This window comes from the organism of the source record quoted next, unplaced genomic scaffold, assembly GCF_019419815.1.
Source record: "Pyrus x bretschneideri cultivar Hongxiangsu unplaced genomic scaffold, Pyrus_bretschneideri_v1 Contig6, whole genome shotgun sequence".
Taxonomy (NCBI): domain Eukaryota; kingdom Viridiplantae; phylum Streptophyta; class Magnoliopsida; order Rosales; family Rosaceae; genus Pyrus; species Pyrus x bretschneideri.
The window spans coordinates 798,438-826,226 of NW_025999798.1; the positions used below are offsets into that span (position 1 = coordinate 798,438).

At 38.2% G+C, this 27,789-nt stretch overlaps 5 protein-coding genes and 1 pseudogene across 5 annotated transcripts; all 6 read right to left on the minus strand.

Annotated features, from left to right (window-relative positions):
* Positions 1 to 8,335: 8,335 nt before the first annotated feature.
* LOC103947348 lies at positions 8,336 to 9,887 on the minus strand. Its single transcript, XM_048572200.1, has 2 exons — positions 9,505 to 9,887; positions 8,336 to 9,430 (listed from the first exon to the last, which is right to left on the minus strand). The coding sequence occupies exons 1-2, from the start codon at positions 9,795 to 9,797 to the stop codon at positions 8,533 to 8,535; spliced, it is 1,191 nt and encodes a 396-aa protein (XP_048428157.1). The 5' UTR covers positions 9,798 to 9,887; the 3' UTR covers positions 8,336 to 8,532.
* A 2,178-nt stretch (positions 9,888 to 12,065) lies between these two features.
* On the minus strand, positions 12,066 to 13,385 carry LOC103947349. Its single transcript, XM_048571664.1, has 3 exons — positions 13,056 to 13,385; positions 12,805 to 12,934; positions 12,066 to 12,668 (listed from the first exon to the last, which is right to left on the minus strand). The coding sequence occupies exons 1-3, from the start codon at positions 13,355 to 13,357 to the stop codon at positions 12,066 to 12,068; spliced, it is 1,035 nt and encodes a 344-aa protein (XP_048427621.1). The 5' UTR covers positions 13,358 to 13,385.
* Positions 13,386 to 14,286: 901 nt separating this feature from the next.
* On the minus strand, positions 14,287 to 16,123 carry LOC108867241. The gene has a single exon (XM_048571452.1). It carries the CDS (start codon positions 15,853 to 15,855, stop codon positions 14,977 to 14,979), a length of 879 nt encoding a protein of 292 aa, XP_048427409.1. The 5' UTR covers positions 15,856 to 16,123; the 3' UTR covers positions 14,287 to 14,976.
* A 3,062-nt stretch (positions 16,124 to 19,185) lies between these two features.
* On the minus strand, positions 19,186 to 20,782 carry LOC103947384. Its single transcript, XM_009358287.3, has 2 exons — positions 20,383 to 20,782; positions 19,186 to 20,234 (listed from the first exon to the last, which is right to left on the minus strand). The coding sequence occupies exons 1-2, from the start codon at positions 20,700 to 20,702 to the stop codon at positions 19,388 to 19,390; spliced, it is 1,167 nt and encodes a 388-aa protein (XP_009356562.1). The 5' UTR covers positions 20,703 to 20,782; the 3' UTR covers positions 19,186 to 19,387.
* Positions 20,783 to 21,227: 445 nt separating this feature from the next.
* On the minus strand, positions 21,228 to 24,250 carry LOC125471346 (annotated as a pseudogene).
* A 1,239-nt stretch (positions 24,251 to 25,489) lies between these two features.
* Positions 25,490 to 27,164, minus strand: LOC103947325. The gene has a single exon (XM_009358228.3). The coding sequence runs from the start codon at positions 26,823 to 26,825 to the stop codon at positions 25,656 to 25,658; it is 1,170 nt and encodes a 389-aa protein (XP_009356503.2). The 5' UTR covers positions 26,826 to 27,164; the 3' UTR covers positions 25,490 to 25,655.
* Positions 27,165 to 27,789: the final 625 nt, after the last annotated feature.

A 27,789-nucleotide genomic window follows, 5' to 3' on the forward strand; every position in this document is an offset into this window, starting at 1 on the left:
CTGACGGGAGCGAGCAAGGAGGCGTTGGCCCATGTTGGACACAGAGCCTGCGCACTGAACGCTGAGAGCCAGGGACTCTTGAACGGCCAACTCATCGGACCGTCCTGAAAGCAGCTGACTATCTCTGGGAGTGAGGAGGTTCCGAGCTACTATCGTAGCTGTTGTGGCGTCCTGCATCACGGAGTCTTCACCTGTAAGAGGACCGTTAGAAGATAAGAAAGAAGGGCGCCATACGTTACCTTGACGCGGCACGCCCGTATCACTGCGGAGACTCAATTCTAAGCTAAGGTTCGATGGGTTTGCCATTTTTCAAAAGTGTTCAAAGAGAAGGGGTGGACGGAGTAAATTTTCAAAAGGGCTGGAGACGAGTATCAAGAATGGGAAATCTTCAGAGTGTGTAAGTTGGCAGTGATCGATAGCTCTATAAAAAGCCAAGGCAACGCGTCCACCGATTCAAAAAGCCGGAATTTGAGGCGTAAAGTTCGGCGATGCTCCCTCGGCTTTTTCAGAAAACGCGTTCGACACGTGGAGGCCACCATCACAACTACACGTCTTTAGCCGACAAGCGCAAAGTTCGGCGACGCTTTCTCTGCTTTTCAGAAAGCGCCTGCTCAGAAATCGAAGAGGCGTCTTCAAAGATCGAAGAGTCGTCACTATTTCAAAAAGCTGGATTTGCGGGATCAAAACGTTTGTCGACAAGGGTAAAAGAACAGTACCACCACTTGCTATTGGGAAATCCCTATATTTGTCGACTTTCATCTTTTATGGCAAGGCAAACCTGAAGAAAATGCTCGACTCTTCCTCACCTCTGAGGGCGCACTCCCAGCAAAGCCTTTCGAAACACTCAATTCTTTCTTCTTCCCCAAAGATGATACCAGATGCCTGGAGTACAGATGACCCAGAAGGAAGCAGCACAACAAATACATGTGCTAATTCATTCACCGCTTCTTCAAAAGCAAAGGTATCTCATATCATCAAGGTCAAAAGCAAAGGTATCTCATATCATGCTCTTTCCCTGTCTTTTCCTTTGTCTTTGTTATTACTTGCATGGCAAAGTGAAAGAAGCAATCAGCCGGCACTTGGAGTCTATCTAGACTCTATTCCCTGGTTGCTTACCTAGCTTTGCTGAGCTATCCTCTAACCCTCTTCAATACGAATTGGAGAGATTGAACAAAGAAACAGATAAGAGAATGAAGCTCAGACCTTCGGGGGAGACCAAAAGAAGCCTGCTGCCCAGTTCAAGAGTAGCACAAAGGAAAATCAACGATGGAGCAGCGCAGTTCAAGAGTAAGCCTGTGGAATCACAAAGATCCAAGCCTCAATGCAATTACCAAGGAGAAGATGGAATTTACACTCTATAACCAGATTTGTGTCTCTAAACTCTTCTCTTTGTTAGATACATTCTGCTATGTTTAGTATGTTTAGTTGCTGTTTATGTGTTTACGTTCGTTTGGTGTGCTTTTAAGCTTAAAACATTGAGGACAATGTTTGATTTAAGTGTGGGAGGGTAACTAAGTATATTTGATGCAAATTCGTTGGATTTTATCACCTATCACTTCACATGTTGTTTCTCACCGTTTTAAACTGTTTTAGTGTGTTTTGACTTAAAAATTCGAAAATCCCATAAAAATTTGAAAAAATTGTTTTGAAAAACCCAAAAAGAGTTGTTTTAAAGTTGTTTTTGTGTGTGTGTTTATGTCTTAGGATACCTTCCAACACAATGATAAGGATTTGGTTTGTAAGTGCATGACTGTTAAAAAGAGTTATAAACATAGAGAAAAAGTTGATTTACTCTTGGTATATGCTTGGTTATGGTTATAATGTATGACTTCACATGCAATTATAAAAGAAAAAAATTAGTTATGTAACATGCTTGAAGGAAGGAACTCAAACAAACGCTACAACCCTGAGAGACTTGAGCCTATAACGTTCTTTGGAGAGTATAATCTGTGATTTCTTGTTTTCTAAAGTCGTTGCATGATCTCATTATTCTTTGCTTGGTTACTACTTAGAAGGCGTTTCATCATATAGTTCCAAATGCTAGAACTCATGCCCATTTCATTCAAAGCATGTTATTGATTTGCATAACATATACCAAGATGAAGTTGTGTAGTTGCCACCATAGCCAAATAGCCTTACTTCCCATATTTCGTATTTGTTGTAAGTTTTAACCCCGTTGAGTTTTGTTTAGCCTGTATTCTTTGTTTACCCACATTTTCCTCACCTAGCCTAGTTTAGGACAATCCACACCCTTGTTCTTAAAAGATAGTGAGCATGACTTAAATGAATTCCTTTTTACATTATGCAAGAAAATGAGTGTGGGGGAAGGAATGCTTGTTCTTAAGTATGTTTTGAGACAGTAAAGAAAAGAAAAACAGAAAAGAAAAGAAAGAAAGAAAGAAAAAAAAAAAAAAAAAAAAAAAAGAGCTTGAAAAAAATGAAAGAATGAGTGATTGAAGAACGGGTCCAAAAAGTGAATATGGCCCTAAGTTTTGTGTGACTTTCCCTTGGGTGTTCAAAGTTGACTTCTGCGTTCTTAAGGGAATTCTAAGTGCCTGATTCAATACTTTGCTCACTATTGCTTTAAGAATGTTTGTTTATCCTTCACCTTTCATTGTTAGCCAATACCCAAGCCCCGTTACAACCCTTGACTTCTATCTTGATCTGTTGTGTATTTCAATTGTGGAGTTTGAACTTGGTATGAGCATATGGTGTCACTGGTTCTCGTGTCTAAGTAGTAGCATTCCATTCATGAGATCATATCTAAACATGCTTATTAACTCCAGAAATTGCGTTCCTTGTGATACATATATGTGAGTGTTCGTTTTCATATTTACATCAATCTTCTCACATATACTTAGTGTAGGGTGTGTAGTTAGAAAATCTGAGTGAAAATTGAGTGCATATCTTGTAAGGAATTGAGCAAATTCTCTAAGGCATGTTACTACATTCAAAACATGGTTTTAAATGCTTAATTGTGAACTAGTATGTGGTGACTATGATTAAGAATGTACTTAAGTGTGAAGATGACTAAAATCTGTGGGAATGATGATTTTTAACATGTCATGTGCATTGGAAATCCCTAAGACAGTTGTTGGAAGGTTTAGGTTGTGTTTTACTTGTTTTGTTTTGTTTTGTTTTGTTTTGTTTTTCTTTCTGTTTTGCTCGAGGACTAGCAAAAGATAAGTGTGGGGGTATTTGATAGAAGCATATTCATGCGACTTAAAAGGCTTGTTCTCGTGCATTTACGTTATGTTTCTCTAGTTATTTTAGTCCTTTATGCTTCTTTTGTGTGTTTTCAGGTTCTAAGGGCAAGGTATGCAAAAGGATGCCTTTTGGAGCATTTTGGAGCAAAATCGGACTTGGATTGGATAGCTTATATTTGGAGCAAAATGAATGGACGAAATTAAAGACCAAACTATCATAACCACCTATCATTACTTATCATCACTTAACATATCATTCATTTATCACTTAACCTATCATTACTTATCATCACTTAGCATATCATTCATTTATCAATTATCAAACCATTCACTTATCACTCACCACATATCATTCATTTATTACTTAACATATCATTCATTTATCATATCATTCATTTATCACCACATATCATTCATTTATCACTTATCATAACCATACACTTATCACTTATCATACTCATAATCATCTACACATTTCAACCATTTAAAACATTCCACATGCTTTCACAACTTAATTCACATGCACATTCATCCACCTTTCTCCAAAGAACATCTCACATGCATTTCCACCTTCCTACTTCATCATTTCACCACCTTCTCCATCTTTATTCCACATGCATTTATCATAATTCACCCTAGCTACCACCATTCACACACACATGCACTTATTCTTTCATCATTGAACCACCAATTCAACACATGCATTCACACACCCTTTAATCATCCCCCCTTTAAGTTATGATTTTATTTCCTAACCCTACATGCATTATTTATTAACTCTTCATCATGCATCCACATTCATTCCAACACAAAACACACACATGCACTTATTCTTTCATCATTGCACCACCAATTCACCCACATGCATTTCCAACCATTCACACCCCTTTAATCATTCTCCTAGCTATCATTCACATGCTCTCCCATCCATTCTCTCCCTATATAAACCACACACACTTCATTCATTTGCATCATTCAATTCATCCCACACTTCCATTTCATTCAATTCCATCTCTCCATTCTCACACCACAAATAAACACTTCCCCTTAGAATCCAAAAACCATCTTCCATTTCCATGACTCCCCACTCCATTCCACACTTCCATCCCCCCAACCAACTATCCCTAGACCTTATGCTACAACGAAGAGGAAGAGAAGAGGGCCTAAACGTTCATACAATTCAAGTTTGAGTTGTTGGAATGTTTAGGCGTTTCTTTGATTTCAATGTTTAATTTCAATTCTCTTTGTTTTGTACGTATGAGGAACTAAACCCCCTTTAGCTAGGGGGTGATTCGAAATATATGTTTATGCTTGCATTATGATTTGAGTACTTCTAATTACGTTTCATAAGTTGTGAATTCAATTTGTTTAACTATTTGATTGATAATCTATTTATGTATGTTTATTGAGAGTCGACGCTTAATTTTCATGCATGAATTTGACGCTAGAATATAAGTGAGTTTCACGTAATAGTTATGAACTTATATTCACAAGTAGTGGAGGTTGCTTATAAACAATCGCGTTAAACAAATTCTTGGCATAAGTTTCATGCAATCATAGTAACGAATGCCTCGTCAACACTTATAGTTTTCATGATGCTTAATGATTCTTGCTTGTATCTCTATTATGCAATTCATGTAGGGAACTTGTGAGGAATGCTTTGGGTTGTCGTATGCAATCATCCAATTCATTAACTTAAGGAAAACTTGACGGTTAATTTAAGCGGACCTAATTAACCCGGAGCGTTGAGAATTCATGGTTTATTGAAATGCAATTAGAAATCTTTTTATTATGCAAGTGTAACATGTGTGGAGATGAACCCCTTGGCTAGCATCCATTCATTCCATTTCATCAATTTCATATTTACATTATGTTTTAATTGCAATTTGTTCATTTAGTTTAATTCCGTCCAAAACTCAATCCCCCTTTACTTTATTGTTCAATTTAGTTATAAATCATTTTAGTTTGTGTTTTTAAAGCATTTTGAGTCTTTTGGTTTGTCTTAGTGTTTTAACGTTTAGTTTCACATTCTTTGAGTCTAGTTTAGTGTTTTATATTGTTTTTACGTTTTTGAAGTCAAATCCAAGTGGTTAACAATCCCTCCTAATCCCCGGTCCAGAACGATCCCTACTTACATCCATACTACAATTGTCAAAAAGAGGGTTTAATTTGTGCGCGTATAATTCTCGCATCACGTAATTTCTTGTATTTATAGCACCTCGCTCCTTGAATCCCATTCTGATTTGGATTGGGAGTCCTTGTCCCGTTTTACCTTTAACTCGAACAATCCTCGTCCTACTGGGATTCTGAATTCTCCTCCTTTTGAGGCTTTATCCCTTGCCGGTCGAGAATCCTGGTCGCACCAGGATTTCCTCGACCTTTCCTCATTTATCTGGACTACTTAAGATAGGATCTGGCCGACCCTGCCAGCTGGTCCGGGTTTCATTATTTGGCCTATAGCATGTGTCATTACCTTGGGCCGAGCACATCTTGCTGCTCGGCCCAATCATAATATTTTGGGCCCAAACAATTGTCAATTAGTTTTACGGTGAAATCTCAACTTTCTTCTTGGTAATAGGTTGTCCCATGTGTGAAGCCAAACGGCCACACGCGCTCTACGTCATCCCGTTGTGTTGTCTACGTGTTTGGCTTGAAATTTTGCTACAGGTGTAGGTGTTGAGAATGAATCTCACATTAATGGGAGGACAGACCTTGCATGGACTTACAAGAGGATGGACGGACTACTGCCCCATATTGCTAATTGGTTTTATAGTGGAACCCAACTTTCTTCAACTACATCATTGATCGGATTCAGACACTCAGCAATGAAGATTCGGCTCCGCCTTGGATTCTACGAAGGTCTTATTTGCAACAGCTCGAAGAGAGACGCCATTTCTAAAGCCCTAGTTCTGTAGATGAATCTTGCCTTGCCGACTCCCTTTCTCACCTCTCGCAACTCTTTCTTCGCCTCAGTCAATATCTCCTTCCAATTTGGTTTTTCTAGCTTCAGTTTGTTTAACTCCTCCATCAATGTTAGATCCATGGTTTTGGGAGAGAAAAACTGGTTTCAAATTTCTTGATTAGAATTTGGGTAGAGAGACAGCGTTGTGACTGAGGAAGACAGTGTGTGTGTGTTTGTGTAATTTTTTAGAGGGAACAAAACAACCTTTTACATCTTCACTGTCCGATTAATCCACTATCAGCCTACCATTCCGAGTTCAAATCTGCTGTGACCAATTTTTCTCTGCCCACCTCTGCCTATATCTTATTTAGCTAGTGTGTCTGGAATATATAGTGGTGCACCACGTGTCATTATACAAGTGATGAGATACTTGTTTTAAAAAATTAACTTAAAAAATAAAACTTATCTCTACTTAATTATGTAATGGCACGTGGTGTATCATGTTTCGTGCATAATGAAAAATTTCTCCTCATTGTGGCACCATCTTCTCAGTTTTGTGAGAATATGAAAGTAAAAGAGTCTCCCATTGGTGAAAGTATAAATCTTGCAAGGCTTATAAGAGGCTAGGCTACTCCCTATATTCCCAATTGGTTTTATAGTGGAACCCAACTTTTTTCACAATATTATCGTATGATTTTTGCTGACCTTCTACCGCTGATCGGCTGATGGTATTTCAAATGCTGCTGAGGATCTGTGATCAAGATTAGTTCTCAAGAAAGTTATTTAGTTCTCAAGATTAGTTCGATTTCACTTGTCAGGTCAAGTATGTTGAATTCAAGTCTTTGGTGATCTTCTTTCGCTGATGGTATTTCGAATGCTGCTGAGGATCTGTGATCAATATTAGTTCTCAAGAAAGATTAGTTCGATTTCAGTTGTCAGGTCAAGTATGTTGAATTCAAGGCCAATGCCAGTTTAATGGCATTTGTGAAAGATTACAAGGCCAATGCCATCTTTCTTTGATCTTGTTGAGAGAGATAAGGCCGACGCCATTCTCTTCTTGTCATAAGTGCTAGAATTTGCAAATATAGCGGCTGTATTTTTCTCACTTCAGAAAGGCCAATACAAAACCCTATTTTCCCCTTACGTTTCATCTTCTCCATCGATCTCCTTCTCTGCTCTCTCACTTAAATAAATATTGGTTTGTAAACTGTTTCCTGGTCCAAGTAACGTTCCTTTGTCTACATTAGCTATAAACCCTAACTTTGATTGTAATTTTTTGGCTAATCAATAAGGTTAATTATTATCTTAATATTATTAGGCTAGTCAATGAAAGCGACTCGGGGGACCTTCTAGATACGGACACAGCCCTTGTAAATCGCATACATTATGTTTTGTTGTTTTTTCTTTTTTTTTTTTTTCTATTTTTTTATTTTTTTTTTTATTTTTTTTTTTTTGGGGGGTGGAAAACCTCGGCGGCACGAGGTAAATACATTATGTTTTGTTGGGGTTTCTTGTTACCAAAGGAATTGAATTGGATGACAGTGATTGACACATACTAGAATTAATAGAAAAGACCATCTCTATCATATGTTCCGTTTAATATTTTGTACAGGCTGGTGGAGATTTTTCCAGCTTTATAAACTATTCTTTGAGAATCGGTTTAGATGGTTTAGCGTGAACTAAAGACTTACAGATGCTCCAGTTAGAAGATAAGATTATGAAACGGAGGCTCAAGACAAAAATGATAGAGGGAAACGTAGGAAGACTTGGAAAGACATTTTAGGAAAAGATATGAAGTGCTTGGAACAAACGGAAGACATGGTGAAAAAACGAGCGCAATATCATCCTAAGACTCATACATGCAACTCCACTTAGTGAGATAAAGCTTGTGGTGAGAATTGTTTTTTTGTTATAAACTATTCCTTAATTTTCTAGTGACGGGTCGTGTTTTGGTGTTTGTTTTGTCCTTTCGGATTGTGTCATAGTTACCCGCACGCTTAAAGAACTTCAGAGTTCAGATGCCCTTTTGCTGAATAAATTAAATAAAATTCAATATACCCTTAAGCTAATTAAGTCGGAATTTTACCATATATCTTGAAGGTTCGGAAATTCCACGATCACTGTAGGCTGAAAATTAAGGTTTCGTTTTGAAGACATTTTAATTGGAACACTCATTTTTCATATACTGCTCATGATTCTGTCGAGAGACATTATAAAAGAACAGTACTACAAAAACTTTATGCAAGTCTGCATTATTAGTGAAGAGCAATGTAACTAAAACAACTAGTGTATACCCGAAAACACGACAAATTGGATTTTTTTCGTTCCTAAATATGATGATCAGCGTGTCTGAAAACCATGACTTAATACCAAACATCCCGTCCATTCTTTCCAGTACATGTAGGTGCAGCAACAAAATTTTTGTCATTCCCATTTGCTCTTGATCTGGTGAGTGTGCTTGAAATCATATGCGAGTAGTCCTGCAGCGCTTCCAGTCGTAGACATTCTCTTCAATACAAACCTCTCTACCAGCACATAACAACCAAATCTCTTCCACCCGCCACCACTCGTCCCCCTAAACTCTTCCACTCTCTCCATCCTCACTTGCCTTTCATCCCCACCAACCCACCCAACTCTTTCTTGCTCCCATTTCATTCTTTCAATAACTTTCATGCTCAATCCCACACTTGTTTCCCCTCCCACCCCATCAAAACTCTTAAACCACACAAACATATCACCCCCACCTGCATTTCTTTCATCCCAAACGGCCTCCCTTCCACCCACATAAACCACCTCTCTTTGAACAAAAGCATCCACAAACACAGCAGGATTCTTTTTTCTTTCAGTGTTGTCATTAACGCTGTCGAAAATCTTTTCCCATCTTTGCTCAAGTTTTATTTCATAGTACATAGAATATTTCATTTGGTCCTTCAACTTCACCCCGCCTTCCTTGACAAACATGAAAGGACAATACCACTTGCCAACACACACAACTTCAGAGCAGTCATGTGATAATGGAAAATAGAACCCAGGAAGGCTAGCTCGTAGCGAAGCGTTGAGTCCCGAGGCATCACCCAATTGGTAACGATACTGCGTGCTCATTCTCACGTTCCACCCTTTCCTCCTCAAGAAGTAAGGAGGAAAACCATCTGGATCAACGGACTTTGCAAAAAAACGACCGCTTTCTCTCTCCCTATGAACTATCTCAATTTGTTGATTTATGTCTGACGGATCCAATGGCTTTGGTTTAGCATCTGGAATACTTTTACCTCCGCAACAGCCAATATCCGTGTCCTCTTCCCTTGTATTTGTGCATGCTTCCCTGCAAATCAAATCAGTTCCAATATTAATTACTTGACTATAAGAATATGCGTGGATGTGTGTGTGTCTGCGTACCCTTTATGGCGCCCTCTTCGAAGTATGACATGGTATCGATTGGAGGACAAGGGTTGATTAAGCACTGGAATGAAGGCAACCTCATCGCCATCTGAGCCATATCCAACTGTTAAATCCTTGTTCTGAGGGAAAGGCAAACCTTTAACCTCGTCGTCCTCACATCCGCAACAGTTTATCTCGACTGATTCGTCGTCATGGAGTACAAGATAACCAGAATTTGGACCCTCCGGGGGCGGAAGAGACAGTGACTGAGGAGACCTTCTATACACAGACAGAGGCTTTGTCACATACATTTTTATGACCAAATTAAAGAAGAGTTTAAGAAAAGAAAGACTGGCTCACTTTCAAATTGTTTTGATGAAATTACATGATTACAAAGAGTTTTAATTTATAGGATTCAGGAAGTCAAACTTCTGAGAACGTACTTGGATTATTCTTGTGGTGTTAACCCCTAGGTTCAAGGTTAGCTAATTGGAAAGAGATTCTTTCCAAATCCCTTCTTCCTAATCCACCAAATCAGGGGATTTATGTCGTTGAAATTTAATTTAACAACTAAAGTTATTATAACTTTTAAAGTGGGTCTCTGTTTGCAGCCATTAGATCATTTTTCAATAATACGGATTCCCTAATTTGATGGATTAGGAGAAAGAGATCCGGAAAGAATCCCTTTCCTAGCTACTTGTACTTCACAAAGAAATTGGTGGTGTATAGAGAACAACACTTTATTTTGGCATTCCATGATGATACAACTTTGTGGATAGAACTTACATAGAACTTTGAATCATTGGAACGAGATGTCACGGTAACGAAAAGTATATAAATGTGTCATGTTATGAAAGTCCTTCTCTTAACTTCAAGTTTGAGTCATAATTATGATCAATTTTCTGATAAATATTGTCTTGCTTGGTCGTGTGTTGATACAAGCAGAGTTAGAAATTGACAATTTGCAGCAAATGCCAGGAAGGTTCGTAGAAAAAGTCTTTCGCATAATGTCTGTCTTCTATTTATGTAGCACCTGCTTGGAAGGTTGCATTAAGTCTTTAATTATGATTCTTGAAAGTGACAAATTATTATTTTGGCACTTCACCACTTTGTTGAAATTCCGCATACAGACGGAATGCGGCATGCTCCGGCATGTTGACCAGGTCCCCGCATCGTCGTCATGGAGTACAGGATAATCAGAATTTGGTCCTTCCGGAACGCTAGAGAAAGTAACTAAGGAGACCTTCCATACACAGACAGAGGCTTTGTAACATACACTTTTGTAAGCAAAGAAGACAACGTTTACGAAAATAACCATCGGTTCGCTTTCAAATTGGTTTGATGAAATTACTAGATTACGAAGAGGTTTAATTTATAGAAATTCAGGAAGTCAAACTTCTGAAAAGGCACCTATAACCTTTGCACGTTATATCCTTGGTTTATGGTTTAGCCTCTTGTAATTCAGAAAACTGTTTGCTCCTGAGAATTTTTAAGGAGTTAAGTGTATGAAGAGAAACTTATATGATATGGTTACACTGTGGCATCCTATGTTAATATTAATACAACTTCATATGGTAAAAAAAATTATACAAAACTTTGTATGATTGACATGAGGTGTCACAATAATACGAAGTATACTTGTGTCGTGAAAATTCGTCTATTAACGTTTAAGGTATTATTATAATTAATTTGGATTAATTTTAGTTTACTACCCTCAAGTTTCTTAGTTTTCAACATTTAGTACATTAAGTTTTTTTCATCCTGGAGTGGTACTTGAAGTCACAATTTTGAAACAGTTTCATACATCTGTTAAAATTGCTGTTAAGTTAGCCAATAACTAGTGATGTGACACCCAGACGAACAATGAATGGATGTCACGTGTCAATATGAAACCCTCATGAATAATAAAAAATTAAAAAAAAAATTAAATTTAAAAAAAATAAACCCAATTCTATCTGAACCCTCCCTCTTCTTCTTCGATTCCCTCTCTCTCTGCCCCTTCTCTCCACAACCACCACTTGCTCACTCCTCTCGTAACCCCCTTTCTCTCTGCAACGCAACCCAAACACAGACCCAAGGGCCGAACCCTCGTCTACCGATCATGTCCCTGCAATCCGCGATCCACACCCTTTCTCTCTGCAACGCAGCCCAGACCTAGACCCAAGGGCCGAACCCTCTATTTCTGCTGCTCATGATGGCTCTATTCCTTTCCAAGTGGACCCACACCTAATTCCCATTTTCTGAAAAAAAAAAAAAAAAAAAAAAAAAAAAAAAAAAAAAAAAAAAAAAAAGAAGGAGATCCCTTAGCCTAAAGAGTTATAAATACATATACATATATATATATATATATATATATTTTTTTTTTTTGGTTGATTGTTAATTCTTATCCAACATGTGTTACAAATTCACATTACAAAGTGAAATGCATCCTGTCGAGCTGAAGAAATTCATCCTTTAAACTGAAATGGCAGGAACAAAACGGGTGAAGTGAAACTACTCATGATTGTTTCCTCATCAAATCAAATGTCGATACGGCTAGGGTGGCAGTGGCATTGTGGCAACGGGCGCTTCAGTTTCCGTCATTCCCATTTGGTTCGAATCTGGTGCGTGTGCTTGAATTCATATGTGAGTAGCACTTCCGAGTTTCCATTCGTTGACATTCGTTTCAATATAAACCTCTCTACCAATACATAACTACCAAATCGCTTCCACCCGCCACCACCCGTCCCCTCAAACTCTTCCACTCTCTCCACCCTCACTTTCCTTTCACCCCCACCAATCCATCCAACTCTTTCTTGTTCCCATTTCATCCTCTCCACAACTTTCATGCTCAATCCCACTCTTGTTTCTCCTCCCACACCATTGAAATAATTCTTGAACCACATGAACCTGTCTTTACCCACATTTTTTTCAGTCCAAAAAGCTTCCTTTCCGTCAACAAAAACCGCTTCTTTTTGAACGAGAGCATCCACAAACGCAACACCATTATCTTTTCCTTCAGCGTTGTTATAAGCACTATCAAAAATCTTTTCCCATCGTTGCTCAAGTATAATTTCATAGAACATACATTTTTTCATTTGGTCGTTCAAATTCACTCCTCCTTCCTTAACAAACATGAAAGGACAATACCACTTACCAACACCCACAGCTGCAGAGAAATCATACGATAATGGAAAATCGAACTGCGGAAGGCTTGCTCGTATAGAAGAGTTGATTCCTGAGGCTTCACTCAATTGGTAATGATGCGGCCCTCTCATTCTCGCATTCCACCCTTTTCTCCTCAAGAAGAGAGGAGGAAACCCCTCTTGCTCAACAGACTTGGCAAAGAAACAATTGCTGGTTTATGTCGGACGGATCCAACGGTTTTGGCATAGCATCTGGAATAGATTTACCGCCGCAACAGCCAGTCTCAGCCACGTCTTCTTTTCTTGAATTTGTGCATGCTTCCCTGCAATTTAAACCAATTGCTATATCAACTGTAAATGGAAACTTTTCTATGTGACAGAAACACGCCACATGAAGTTAAGTATGAAGAACATGCATGGATGTACATATATGTATATGCATACCCCATATGCTTCCCACTCCGAAGTATGACATGGTATCGATTGGAAGACAGGGGCTGATCAAGCACTGGAATGAAGGCAACAACGTCTTCATCCGAGTCATATCCAACACCTATATCGTAGTTCTGAGGGAAAGGCAGGTCTCTGACCACGTCATCAGTGCCAACAGCGCATCCGCAGCATGTTACCTTAACCCGTTCTTCATCATGGAGTACAAGATAACCAGAATTTGGCCCCTCCGGCGGCCGTAGAGACAGGGACTGAGGAGACATTCGACACGCAGACAGAGGCTTTGTCACATACATTAGGCCTTAAGGAAGACTGGCTCACTTTCAATTTGTTTTGATATGAAATTTACTTGATTACAAAGAGTTTTAATTTATAGGTAATGAAGTCAACCTTCAGATGCATGCTCTTATTCAGTTATTTGATTAGTTAATCTAATTACAAATTAGAAAATAATTCAGAAATTGCTGGTGTAGCTTCGAGTTTAATAAGTCATTATTATAATTCTATCTTGATCTTATCTTCACTGGGAAGTCAGAAGTTGACAATTTGCAGCACATGCCAGGAACATCTCTCAATTACCCTAAACTGGAAAAAATCTTTCAGCTTAATGTCTGGATTTCTTTTAATTGTTTAATTTGTAGCACCTGCTTGGAAGGGTTCATTGAATCTGCATTTATACTTCTTTACAATGACAAATTGTTACTATGGCAGTTCACCTTCAAGTTCTAGTTGACGAGAAATTTTCAATTTTTCAATGTGAACGTCACACATGGTACGGTATGGCACGTGCATTTATTTTTTAATATTTTAGCATGAGTTTGTAACACATCAAGCTGAAGAAATACGTACTTTAGTATATTAATTATATAATGATCAAGATTTTCTTCCGAATAGGAAATAATATTACTTCGAGCGATTAATTACATCCATCAAAAGCACATGACCATATGAAATTTTCAATCACAAACCAAAAAAAGAGCAAAAATCTCATTCCCATTCGCTGCTAATGTGTTGAGTGTGTTTGAAATCAGAAGTTAGCACCGAGCTTCCATCCATTCTTTTCAACACAAGCCTCTCTACCAAAACATAGCAACCAAATTTTATCCACTTACCCACCTCTCCAAACTCCTCTAACCTTTTCACTCTCACTTGCCTCTCATTCCCTCCAAACCTTCCAAACCTTTGTTGCTCCCACTTCATCCTCTCCACAATTGCTAAGCTCACCCCTACATTGTCTAAACCCCTATACCACATAACCCCATTAGCCACATCCATCTCCTCATGCACAGCATCCGCGTTCCCACCAACAGCAACAGACACGTTTTCAATGAAAACATCAACCACCACAGCGTTGCCTTCGCTGTAATTACGTCACGTGCAAATATTTGTTCCCATCTTTGCTCAAGTGTCATCTCGTAAAACCTTGTCCTGCTCATTTGATCTTTTGGTGTTCCCTCCTTAACAAACATGAAGGGGCAATACCACTTTCTCACAACCACCGGATTCGAGCTTGTAAGCGATAATGGGAAGTTGAAATCTGGAAGACAGGCGCGTAGCTAATTAAGTCGGAATGTTAGCATATATCTCGAAGGTTAAAAAATTCCATGATCATCATAAGCTGGAAGTTAAGGTTTCTTTCAAGCTTAATGTCTTTCTGTGCAAGACCTGAGATTGAAGACATTATAATGGAAACACTCATTATTTATACACTGCTCATGATTCTGTCCAGAAACATTATAAAAGAACAATGCTGCAATAATGTACCTAAAACGATTAGTGTATACCCGAAAACAGGACAAATCGGAAGTTTTTTCGGCCCTAAATACAATGATCAGCGTGTCTGAAAACCATGACTCGATACCAAACTTCCCGTCCATTCATTTCAGTACATGTAGGTGTAGCAACCAAATTTTTGTCATTCCCATTTTCTACTAATCTGGTGAGTGTGCTTGAAATCATATGCAAGTAGTCCTGCCGCGCTTCCTGTCGTAGACATTCTCTTCAATACAAACCTCTCTACTAGCACGTAACAACTAAATCTCTTCCACCCGCCACCACCCCTTCCCCCAAACTCTTCCACTCTCTGCACCCTCACTTGCCCTTCATCCCCACCAACCCATCCAACTCTTTCCTGCTCCCATTTCATTCTTTCAAAAACTTTCATGCTCAATCCCACACTTGTTTCCCGTCCCACCCCATGAAAACTCTTAAACCACACGAACATATCACCCGCACCCGCATTTCTTTCATCCCAAACAGCCTCCTGTCCACCCACATAAACCACCTCTCTTTGAACAAAAGCATCCACAAACACAGCAGGATTCTTTTTTCCTTCGGCGTTCTCATAAACGCTGTCAAAAATCTTTTCCCATCTTTGCTCAAGTTTTATTTCATAGTACATGGAATATTTCATTTGGTCCTTCAACTTCACCCCTCCTTCCTTGACAAACATGAAAGGACAATACCACTTGCCAACACACACTACTTCAGAGCAATCATGTGATAATGGAAAATCAAACCCGGGAAGGCTAGCTCGTAGTGAAGAGTTGAGTCCTGAGGCTTCACCCAATTGGTTACGATCCAGCGTGCTCATTCTCACGCTCCACCCTTTCCTCCTCAAGAAGTAAGGAGGAAAACCATCTGGATCAACAGACTTGGCAAAAAAAGGACTGCTGCCCATCTCCTTGGGAAGTATCCTAAATTGCTGATATATGTCTGACGGGTCCAAGGGTTTTGGTTTAGCATTTGGAATACTTTTACCGCCGCAACAGCCAATATCCGTGTTCTGAGCCATCTGAAGGCAACAGCATCGTCATCTGAGCCATATCCAACGGTTAAATCCTTGTTCTGAGGGAAAGGCAAACCTCTAACCACGTTGTCCTCGCATCCGCAACAGTTAATCTCGACTGATTCGTCGTCATGAAGTACAAGATAACCGGAATTTGGCCCCTCCGGGGGCGGTAGAGAAAGTAACTGAGGAGACCTTCTATACACAGACAGAGGCTTTGTAACGTACATTTTTGTAAGCAAAGAAAATAACGTCTAAGAAAAGAACTATTGGCTCGCTTTCAAATTGGTTTGATGAAATTACTTGATTACAAGGAGGTTTAATTTATAGAAATTCAGGAAGTCAAACTTCTGAGAAGGCACCTATAACCTTTGCACGTTATATATCCTAGGTTTATGGCTTACCTTCTTGTAATTCCGAAAACTGTCCGCTACTGCAAATATTTAAAAAGCTGGTGATGTATGGTGAGCAATTTATATGACACGTTTATATTAATATTGTGATATTTTATGTTACAAATACAATTTCACGTCATAAAAAACTTACATAAAACTTTGTATCATAAGCACGAGATATCATGAGAACACAAAGTATACTCATGTTATGAGAGTCTATATACTGACGTTTAAGCTATTATTTAATTTTCTTATGTGATTTTAGGAATCCGGATCCTCTTTGCGAGGATCTTGGAGATTCGTCAATTATGTTCGTTCATCGTACAGCGTACGATAAAAAATTATTTTAAATATTTTTATTTAAAATTAAACACAAATAGTACTTGAAAAAAATTAATTCCACGATATACGATAAATGAACACGATTTACGGATCTTCAAAATCCTTATCAAAATGATCTGGAAGGGATCCTATTGGCGATTTTAGCGGTGGAGATTAGTCTAATGCTGATAATTACGTCGTAGTCTTATCTTGATTGGTCTTCGATTGATACAAGCAAAGTGTCAGAAATTGACAATTTGCATCAAATGACCTTACGTAGAATTTTGTATCCTTGATACAAGTTATTACGGTAACACGAAGTATACTTTTGTTATGTAATTCTGCCTATTGACGTTTAATCTATTATTTAATTTTCTAATGTGATTTTAGCGGTAGAGATTAGTCAAGTGCTGATAATTACGTCGTGGTCTAATCTTAGAGGGATTTTTCAATGTAATCGGTACATCAAGTAGTACATTACGTGTCATTATACAAATTATGAGATATGTGTACTAAAAAGTTAATAATTAAAAAAAATAAAATTTTCTACCATTTCTATTAAAACATGTGATGTATCATTTGTGTTCCCATCACAACTAAAAATTCCGCTTTATTTTGATTGATCTTCGGTTGATACAAGAAAAGTGTCAGAATTTGACAATTTGCATCAAATGCCTGGGGGGTTCGTACATTTATTTCTCAGTTACCTTAAGTTGGAAAAGGCCTTTCGGCATAACGCGTGTTTTCTAGTGTTTTTTTTATTTTTTTAATCACCCGTGTCTTCTATTGTATGTCGCACCAGGTCGGAAAGGTGCATTAAGTCTAATTGTAGTTCTCTACGACGGCAAATTATTGGTTTGGAAGTTTACCTCCTCCTTCTTGTTGACATCTAATTTTGATATGGCTACTTATCTTCAATGTGACGATCACGTTGAGAGGTGTTAAAAACGACACATTATTATTGTTTTGGAAGCTTACCTCCAAAACTTCTTGTTGAAATCTAATTATGACTTTATCACATACACTTTCATAGAAATTCTGAATCATCACTCTCTGTTGTTATTTTATTTTATTTTATTTTTTATGGAGAAAATTGATATATGTCTAATTTTTTAGTCAATAATAGAAATAGTATATGTCTAATTTTTTAGCCAGTAATAGGAATAGTCTACTTTATTAAAATAAGCCCAATTCTTTGAATTTAATTATTTTTATTATCAATAGTTATCTTTTCAATGATAAGATTTATTATAAAAATCAAATGTCTTCCTAATTATCTCTTTGATTATTTCTTTTTTTTTTTTTTGTTATTTCTTGTTACCTTTTAGTTAGGTTTCATATCTTTCTTATAGGTATATTATATTCATATATTTGTTACTTGAGTTAGGATATAATGTTTTGCAAATAAAATTTATGTTAGTATATTAGTTTTTTTTTTTTGTTATAAGATATTAATTAGATTTTTTTGGAGTTGAAAAATGCATAATATTAGAAGATTTTAATTGATTTTTAATATTTAAAAAAATATAAAATGAATGTTAAAAAATAAAAACATGTACTTAGAAAACTGGACTCACTTAAAAAAATTTTAAGTTGTTAATTGTGTAGTTTAGCCGAACTCTTACTTTTTTAAATGTAAAAATACCGATATACTCAAAAAAAAAAAAAAAAAGCCCTTTTTCTATTTGTTTGTAGGAAAAAAAAAAGGAAAGGATTTCTTGTGCTTTATAAGTTGTCTTGGAGGGTAACGGACCTGTAGAAATTGACTTAGTCAATTGCTTGTTGCTCTAGTCGACTGTTATTTTTGAATATTTTATTTGTGTTCAATGTTGCCAATTATACAAGAATTTTCCTACAATTCTTAGTCAATACGGAATCTCCATATGACATTGACATATAATATAAATTCTTGATTTTGAGCCATATGACTAAGTAACAAAGTTCGCTTTGAACTAAGAATCCTTCTCATTTTTAGGAAAAATTATTAAGTCCAACAATCGGATTGAATGGATTATAACTCACTCACAAAAAAAATGAAACCCTCTATATTTAAATACTATCTAACTACATGTAAATACAAATTCCAATGTGACGGCCCTATAATTTTGTGAATGAATGGTTTGACTATACAAAACATGGGGCATCATTGAGCAAAATTATGTAAACATTCCTCAAAGGGTGTTTCTTGGATAAACTGGGTTTGTGATTCACAAAAAAATTTACAATTTCATAAATCAAATAGTCCCTCTAAAAGCATAACTGAATCCATAACCTAGAAAATGTTCAAAAATTCCAAATTTGAAATTTTTTCTCGGTACAAAATCTGAAATTTTGTACACAATTAGCATATATAAATACAAAAAACACAGGACAAATTTTCATTTCCATCAGTCCTAACCTGATGAGTGTGCCTGAAGTCATGGCTAAAAACCAAGCTCCCATCCATTTTCTTCAAAGAAAACCTCTCAACCAATACAAAAAACCCCAACTTCTTCCAGTCACCCAACCCCCAAAACTCCTCAACCCTCTCACAACTCTCACTCCCCTTCTTCTACCCCACCCACCAACCCTCCCTTGCTCCCACTATAGTACTATAGCATGAGTTCATAACACATCAAGCTGAAGAAATATATCCTTTATTTTAAAAAGGGCAGATTACACAGGTGAAATGAATCTACTCATAGTACTTATATAATGATCAAGATTTTTGTCCAAATAAAAAAAAATAATGGAAAGGATATTACTTCGAGTGATTAATTACATCCACTAAAAGCACAGAATGAAATGAAATTTTCAATCACAAACCAAAAGGAGCAAAAATTTCATTCCCATTTGCTCCTAATATGATGAGTATGTCTGAAATCGTAAGTTAGCACCAAGCTTCCATCCATTCTTTTCAACACAAACCTCTCCACCAAAACATAGCAACCAAATTTTCTCCACTTATCCATCCCTCCAAACTCCTCTACTTTTTTCACTCTCACTTGCCTCTCGTTCCCTCCAAACCATCCAAACCTTTGTTGCTCCCATTTCATCCTCTCCACAATTCCTAAGCTTACCCCCACATTGTCTAAACCCCTATACCACATAACCCCATTAGCCACATCCATCTCCTCATGCACAGCTTCCGCGTTCCTGCCAACAGCAACAGACTCGTTTTGAACAAAAACATCAACCACCACGGCGTTGCCTTCGCTATAATTACCGTCACATGCGAATATTTGTTCCCATCTTTGCTCAAGTGTCATCTCGTAAAACCTTGTCCTACTCATTTGATCTTTAGGTGTTCCCTCCTTAATAAACATGAAGGGGCAATACCACTTCCCCACAACCACCGGATTCGAGCTTGTAAGTGATAATGGGAAGTTGAAATCTGGAAGACGGGCGCGTAGCTTAGCGTCTAGACCCAGCGCTTCACCTAAATGGAAGTCACGGGGAGTTGAGGTGTGTATTTCCCACCCTTTTCGTCCAAGAAATTTTGGAGGGTACCCATCTGAAGCTATGGATTTGGCAACAAAACCCCCAAATTGATTGCATCTTCCTTTCTGCTGGATCTCATATTGCTGGTAAATGTTATTGGGATTGAACGGCTGTGACGGCACATCCTTTACATAAGTGCAGAAGCAGCAGGTTCCCAAGTTCTCATCTGTTGAACATGTGTAGGCTTGCCTACATGGAACCCGAAATCAATTAAGTCGCACAATGGACTAACAATGTATTTCAAGTTAGATAACAAAAAAGATATTAATAATATTACTACGGGAATTGATATTGCCACTCCAAAAATATCAAGCTCAAATTGAGATTGCATACATACCCTTCAAGCTTTCCACGCGACTGGATCGCATAGTAACGGTTGGAAGCCAAAGGCTGGTTAAGGACCGGAATGAAGGCGGTGTAGAAACGAGAAACATGTCGGCTTTCTCCCGTTTGGGTGACATAACGAAGCTTTAGATTCTTGTTCTGAGGTAAAGGCATGTCAAGGAGCTCGTGGGATTTGCATAGACCAAAGCAACATGTCGGCTGTGCTTCTTCATCTCGGATGACCAAGATGCCGGAATTCGGACCCTCTGGCGGGGGTAATGAGAGATCCTCAGGAGACTTTTTGTACATCGACAGAGGCCTTGTGACGTACATTTTTGCAGAAATTCTTATTCTTCACTCTCTGTTTTTTCTATTTGTTCTCAGGAATAAAGGAAAAGGATTTCTTGTGCTTTATAAGTTGTCTTGTAGGGTAAAGGACTTGTAGAATTTGACTTAGTAAATTGTTTGTCGCGACTGTGGTTCTTGATAAGATTTGCCAATACGCGGAGGTGTAACGCTCGCAGCCAATCGTGGGTTGACAATGATTAAGGAAGTCATGAATTTTCTTACACTTCATAGTCAATACGAAATTTCCCTATCACATATTATATAATTCTTGTTTTTGACTTTTTGAGCCATATGACGATGTAAGTTGGAACAAATTTGGCTTTGAACTAAGAATCAGTCTCATGTTTTGGTAAAAAATTTGTGTCCGACAATTAATTAAATAGACTGTCTAACCCACTTATAAAAAAATGAAATTCTCTATGTTTAAATATCATCTGACTTTATGCAAGTACAAATTCCGATATCACGAACTTTTGTGAATGAGTAGAATAATCCACCTGATTCGACTGTAGTACACAAATTTTTCTACTTTTGCACATTAGATCATAAGTAAATTTACACTTTATGTGAACAATGAACATTGTAAACAGCATTGATCAGAATTATGTGAACATTCCTCAAAAGGTGTTTCGTGGATGAATTGGGCTTGTGATTCACAAAAGAAATGTACACTTTCATAAATCAAATAGTACCTCAAAAAGCATAACTGAATCCATAACCTTGACGTTAGAACTATGGAAAAAAACCCAATCTGAAATTTTATACACAAATAGCATATATAAATATAAAAAGGATTAAGTATAACTTTTTTGTTCGTTACCAATAAAATTTTCTTTGTGGCATTGATATTAAAAAATAAAAAAAAATAAAAAAAAGAGGAGAAATTTTCATTTCCATTTAGTCCTATGATTAGTGTGCCTGAAATCATGGCTAAAAACCAAGCTCCCATCCATTCTCGTCAAAGAAAACCTCTCAACCAATACAAAAAATCCTAACTTCTTCCACTCACCCAACCCCCCAAATTCCTCAACCCTCTCAACCCTCACTCTCCTTTCTTCTCTACCCCCACACAACCACCCACCCCACACCACCCACACCACACCAAAACCACCCCCCCCCCCCCCCCCCCCCCCCCGACAAAAAAAAAAACAACCCAACCCCCCTTGCTCCCGCTTCATCCTCTCAAAAATTGCTGAACTCACCCCATGCACGCTTGTCTCTTGCCCAAGATTGTTCCCCCCCCCCCCCCCCCCCCAACACACAAAAAAACCAACCCAACCCCCCTTGCTCCCACTTCATCCTCTCAAAAATTGCTGAACTCACCCCCATGCACGCTTGTCTCTTGCCCAACATTGTTCAAACTCCTATGCAAAACCACCCCATCATCATCCCCATTTTTCTCATCACACCCACCTTCCCTCCCTCCCACCATAACCGCTTCACTTTGTACAACAAAATCCACACCAATGGCGTTGCGTTCACCGTGTCGAAAACTATGATCCTTCACAAATACTTCTTCCCACCTCTGCTCAAGTGTCATCTCATAGTACATTGGTCTGTTACTTATGTCCATCAACGCTTTCGGCGTCTCTTCCTTAACAAACATGAATGGACAGTACCACTTCCCTACAACCACATTCTTTAGTGGGAAATTGAAATCCGGAAGACGGGTGCGTAGGGAGGCATCTAGGTCCGTGCATCACCTAGTTCAAATCCGGGGGACGCTAAGCTTGTGATTTTCCACCCTCTCCTCCACAATGCCTCGGGAGGGTACCCATCTTTGGACATTGATCTGGCCACAAAACCACCCGACACATTGATAATGTTTTTGTGAAGATTAATCTTGTATTGCTGATACATGTCCTTGGGATCAAAACGTTGCGGTAGTACATCGTTTGTGCAGCTGTCGAAGCAGCATGTTTCGATGTCCATGGAATCCTCGTTTGCACTTGTGTACCCTTCCTGGCAAAACAAAATCATGCTGCATGTTACAACCCTCGCTCGTTAGGTCAGTTAGCTAAAGCAGTGTGTCGTCACATTGCAACCTTAGAATGTGGTTTTTTTTAACTGAAAATATGACTTTAGCCCCTATAACTCAATTTTCTCCACATAAAACCCGACGTAAATTTTTTGCTCAAATAAAACTCATTGACTAGACTCCACGTAAGCAAATTCATTAATTATGTTTGACTTTACCCATTTAAAAATTTTCAGATGCCTAAAACGCCCTTATTGAATGTTTAATGTACACAATTAATTCTATACAAATTGTAAGGGAGAATTAATGATTTTACAAAAATAATATTTTGCATATAAATTTAGGGATTTGTTGGTTAGTTTGGATCTCGAATTCCAATTTACCATTACAATGTGTCCATATTATATATAGGTAAATTATTGTACTTTAAAATATATAAAAAAAAAATTGTTGTTTAAGTAAAAATATATAAATTAAAGGAGATAAAAATTGCAGGTAAAGTAATTTTAGGACAAAGAAAAAGAAAAGCACCAACTATAGGTAAATTATTTACAAATACAGTCTAGATATTTGATTCACATAAAAAATGTAGATAAATCACGTGTGCATAATTTACCTACTTGCATAATTTACCTACTATGATATTAATTTACCTACTTGCATAATTTAGGAAAAATACCAACAAAACATGAGAATATTATTTGCATATATCATAGGTAAATTGCCAAAAGAAAGATGAGAATATTTTGTTTATATAATGTACGTAAATTACAAACTATAGGACTATATTATTTATATAAGTAAAGTAGGGACGTTTAACTATTATATATAAGGAGAATAATTACACCGAATAATAATGTAGTTATTATTTAAAGTAATGCACTAGATTGTTGTCGAAATTAAAAATAAATAAATAGAAAAAACGTCAGGATGATTACTTAGATTTTAAGGCCCTTGATTGAAGCTAATTTTCAAGTGTGGGTTGTGGCAAAAATTGTAAATAATTTGTATTAGTAGGTTACTTATATTCTTATGTGGCAGTTTATTTGACTTTTGGGTTTTTGTTGGATTTTTAATTATATATGAGTTTATGTTTAGAAATCATGATTTTTCAGGACTAATATCTAATGAACCATTTTTTTAAAAACAAAATGTTATGAACCTCATTATTGAAATTTACCATATATCAGTTGTACTCTCCATCTGCGCACAAGTTTGTATTTATCTTCCCATAACTTAATTACATTAATTAGAATATCACTCGACTAGAAAAACTTGCCCTTTATCCTTCCCATATGGACCAAGAACTGGGATGAAGAAAACTCCGTGGAGTTGAAGATCTCTGTTGGGATAAAACCAAGACGCATGGTAAAGCTCAAGGCTCTTGTTCTGAGGGAAAGGCAGCTCTTTAATCAAATCGATATTCGATAACTCGAAACAGCAAATTGTTTCTTCGTCTTTGACGACAAGAATGCCGGAGTTTGGACCCTCCGGCTGAGGCAGAGAGATCAGCCGGAGACTTTTTGTACATCGACAGAGGCCTTGTCACATACATTTTTGCAAAATAAACTCTTCACTCCGTTTTTCTTATTTGTTCTTGAGAGAAAAAAAAAAAGAAAAGGAAAGGCTTTCTTGTGCTTTATAAGTTGTCTTGGAGGGTAAACGACTGTAGAATTTGACTTAGTCAATTGTTTGTTGCTCCAGTTGACTTTTAGGTGAGAAAATCGCCATTCTTGATAAGATATGCTAATATGTGGTTGTAAGTAAAAAGCTCAGGCAGATGAGGATTCTTGGCGCGGCAGTCCGTATACGTCGAGCAGACTCACGAGGGATCAATGTAGGATTGGGAAGAGAAATGGGTAGAAGTTTTTCCCTACTTTGGAACCCTTTTTTATTGCGGCATCCTTATTTGGCAGTAGACTCAAAACATGTGAGATCGGGTGAGTAAAGATGTGGAATCTCGCTCCTTCGTGAGGTGTGTCCAGTGTCCCACGAGTTATGTGGTTCGGAAGTTAGACTCGACAGTTTTCTTAGAAGAGATTAAACAACAAAAGTTCAACGTTGACAAGACGAGAAAGCCTTTAGTAGAACAATTTGATCATCTAGCTAATCCGTGTGCATATTAAAAGTGGCATCTACTTAGAGTTAGATTGTACGTTAATATAGTGGGGGTCATTCTTTTGTAGGGTGTTTCAGATGAGTTATGATGTCTACCAGACGAGACAATTCGACCATCCAGCCAATCCGGGTGTATTAAACGTTGCATCAACATAGGAGTAGTATTAATACCCTAGTATCGTCGGAGCCGTTCTTTTGTAAGACTTGTGCTGACTTGCTGGATGGTTAAACAGCTCTACCCAAGTTCTTCAACCACAAGACTCCGTTTTGCTTCGAAAGCAAAACAATGGATCTTATGCAAGTGTGACCCAACATGCAACTTGGTATGAGGACTAGTGACTAGTCCCTCTCTGATTATAGCAAGTCCTGGCTGCTTCCATTAAAAAGTTGGAAAAAAACAATCTCTTGTTTCTCTGGCTGTACATATTATCTTGGGCGAACTTAAATGGAGAAAAAGAAAAGGGAACATGCTCTTTTTGGTGTCCCTGAAATTCCAAAGCTTATAACTTTGAACTTAATTAGTGGTATTTACTTCGTAAACCAAATGTATTATACCAAAATTTACAAGACCATTGCTTTCTTTCCTTATTTTTATGTTCTGCAAATGCAAAGAATAGAGGATAAAGCGTACGCATTGTCTTGTTCGACTGGCCTAACCTATTTCTGCAATGTCTCATTCAGTATCAGCTACATCCTTTTAACATTTACCAACATCAACATAAATACAAAGAGGAAAATATTGGAAGGAGGCAGTAAATGTGTAACTAGTGACTAACTAAAAATGAGGACTTGAGGAAAAAGAAAGAACAACCATTACTTCTGTAAGCGCAGAAAAAACACAGTTAAGTTTTGAACAGTAAATCTTCATCCTTCTTCCTACTACTTCCCCAGCTTGGAATTGGATGATGCCTGAAAATCCACCTCCAACCCTTAAAACTTTTGCTCCCCCTCTTTATCCCTCTCTCATTCACTGTCAATCTACATGAACCACCGTGTCTGAAAACACCAAACGAACCCTCATCGCATTCATCCCCCACAAGCTCACTCCGTCTCATGCTCCCAAAAACAGTCTCTCCATCTGCAATGCTCCCCACCCTCATGCCCGAAAACTCCGGCTTCGAATCCGCCGTGAAATCGAGCTTCAAATCGATAAACCTCGATTCATCCATGCCGAAATCACTCTCTTTCAGCGAAAAAACGCGTTTCGTTGCGCTGCTAAACCCTACAACATCTTCTTTCTTCTCACCATCAAAACCGCTTTTTCTCGGCTCTGCCTCACTAAATCCACTCCTTCTCCCTTCACTAAATCCGCTCTTTCTTCCCTCACTAAATCCGCTCTTTCTCCCTTCACTAAATCCGCTCTTTCTCCCGGAATCCAAAACCATTCCGGCAGTTGTAACGCTAGAGCTTCTCGCAGCAGAAATGGAGCTCCGGGCACCGGAAACCATCAAATGCTCGCCGCCATCCTCCGATCCGAAGAGGGCCCCGCCTCTGAAACTGCACAGAGACCTTGATCTCGAAACTCCCATGTGATCAACCAACCACATCTCACTTTTCTCATCAAACCCACCAACACTCTTATTCCCACCATCTTTTTCCGATCGTTTCTTCCGAAAAAACCTCCCAAATCTCCAAAAATTACTTTTCTTGATCTCGACACAACTGCTGCTGCTTCGCTGGAGCACCACCACGTCCTCTTTCTCTTGGGTTTTGCTGGGTTTTTGTAAAGGCTCCTGCTTTTCGTTCTCGATCAAAAACGAGACTCTACCGACGCTGCCGACCTCCACAGTGGAGTTTCGGTTCGACGAGACGGCGGAGCACGAGCAGGATGAGAGGCGCTGCTCGCCGCAGTCGGAGCAAGCCAGCTGGAGCAGACGATCTTTCAGACAGAATGCGCATATCCCGACAGAAGACGAATTGGGGTGCCTTCGACACGGCATTTCAGAAGAAGAGTAATACTCCATGTCGATATTTTCACGAGCTGCTTCTACAGCTTTGCCCCTCTCTTTCATGGCTTCTCCGCCGCTTCAAAGAAGATAAATAAAGCTTCGACCTCTGAAAGAAAGATAAAGCTTAAAAAAAAAAAAGCGTATGTGAGAAAACTAAAAAAATTTGATGGGATTTTGAAGAAAGATCGAATGCCAGCTCCAACAAGCGTTGCGGGACTTGAATTTGAAAGAATGGTGAGAAGGTTTTTTTTTTTTTTTGGGAAAGTCAAGAAAATCAAGAGTGGCTGTGAGATTTCTGGAGTGACTGAATGGGAAATTGAATTGAAATGAATTGATGGATGGGAGGAGGAGGAGGAGGAGGAGGCGTCAACTTTACGTTTTGCTTTCCAGAAAAACAGTGGGAAGGAGTGATGCGAGAAAGCACTAAAACCCGCTGCAGGCATTATTGTGTAGAGAAGTGAATGTCACAGCAAACTCGAGTAAAATCAGTGAAGTTATTTTTTCATAAATTTTTACTGTTACTGCGTGCATTTGTTAATTACAACATATTTTTTAATGTGTTTAGAATAAAGAATAATATGTTATATGTTATTAGGTGGATGAAAGTTTTTTTCATGTATTCCTCTACTTGTATAATATTGGAAGCTAACTCGAAATCCAAAAATAGAATATCTCATGACCTCAGTTAGAAAGTTAACTATCTCACCTTGAGTTTAGGCCTTGTTCATTCAAGCCTTGAATAAGGCCTAAGAAGGGTTTTCTCGAGGCTGGGCATAAATGTGTATCTATTTGGGATCGATACATGGTATATGTATATATGTTTCAAACACGCTGAACAATATCTGATTAATTGCATGTTAGGCCATCTCCAATCAAAGGGTCTAAAGGGCCAGAGGGTTGAAAATAGTATGAAACTCGTTTCCAACCAAAGGCTAGGCCAAATGGCTCGTGGGCCCCACAGGACAAAAAATGGCCAAAGGGCCAACCAGCTAGCCCAAGACAACCAGCCCAAGGTTGGGCCGAATTT

Coding starts and splice junctions, on each gene's coding strand:
- LOC103947348 (XM_048572200.1), bottom strand. CDS start 9,797: ATGTATGTGACAAAGCCTCTGTCTGTGTATAGAAGGTCTCCTCAGTCA. Junction 9,431..9,504: donor CGAAGAGGGCGCCATAAAGG/GTACGCAGACAC, acceptor TTTGATTTGCAG/GGAAGCATGCACAAATACAA.
- LOC103947349 (XM_048571664.1), bottom strand. CDS start 13,357: ATGTATGTGACAAAGCCTCTGTCTGCGTGTCGAATGTCTCCTCAGTCC. Junction 12,935..13,055: donor CGGAGTGGGAAGCATATGGG/GTATGCATATAC, acceptor TTTAAATTGCAG/GGAAGCATGCACAAATTCAA. Junction 12,669..12,804: donor AGCAATTGTTTCTTTGCCAA/GTCTGTTGAGCA, acceptor AGCCTTCCGCAG/TTCGATTTTCCATTATCGTA.
- LOC108867241 (XM_048571452.1), bottom strand. CDS start 15,855: ATGGCTCAGAACACGGATATTGGCTGTTGCGGCGGTAAAAGTATTCCA.
- LOC103947384 (XM_009358287.3), bottom strand. CDS start 20,702: ATGTACGTCACAAGGCCTCTGTCGATGTACAAAAAGTCTCCTGAGGAT. Junction 20,235..20,382: donor TCGCGTGGAAAGCTTGAAGG/GTATGTATGCAA, acceptor GGTTCCATGTAG/GCAAGCCTACACATGTTCAA.
- LOC103947325 (XM_009358228.3), bottom strand. CDS start 26,825: ATGAAAGAGAGGGGCAAAGCTGTAGAAGCAGCTCGTGAAAATATCGAC.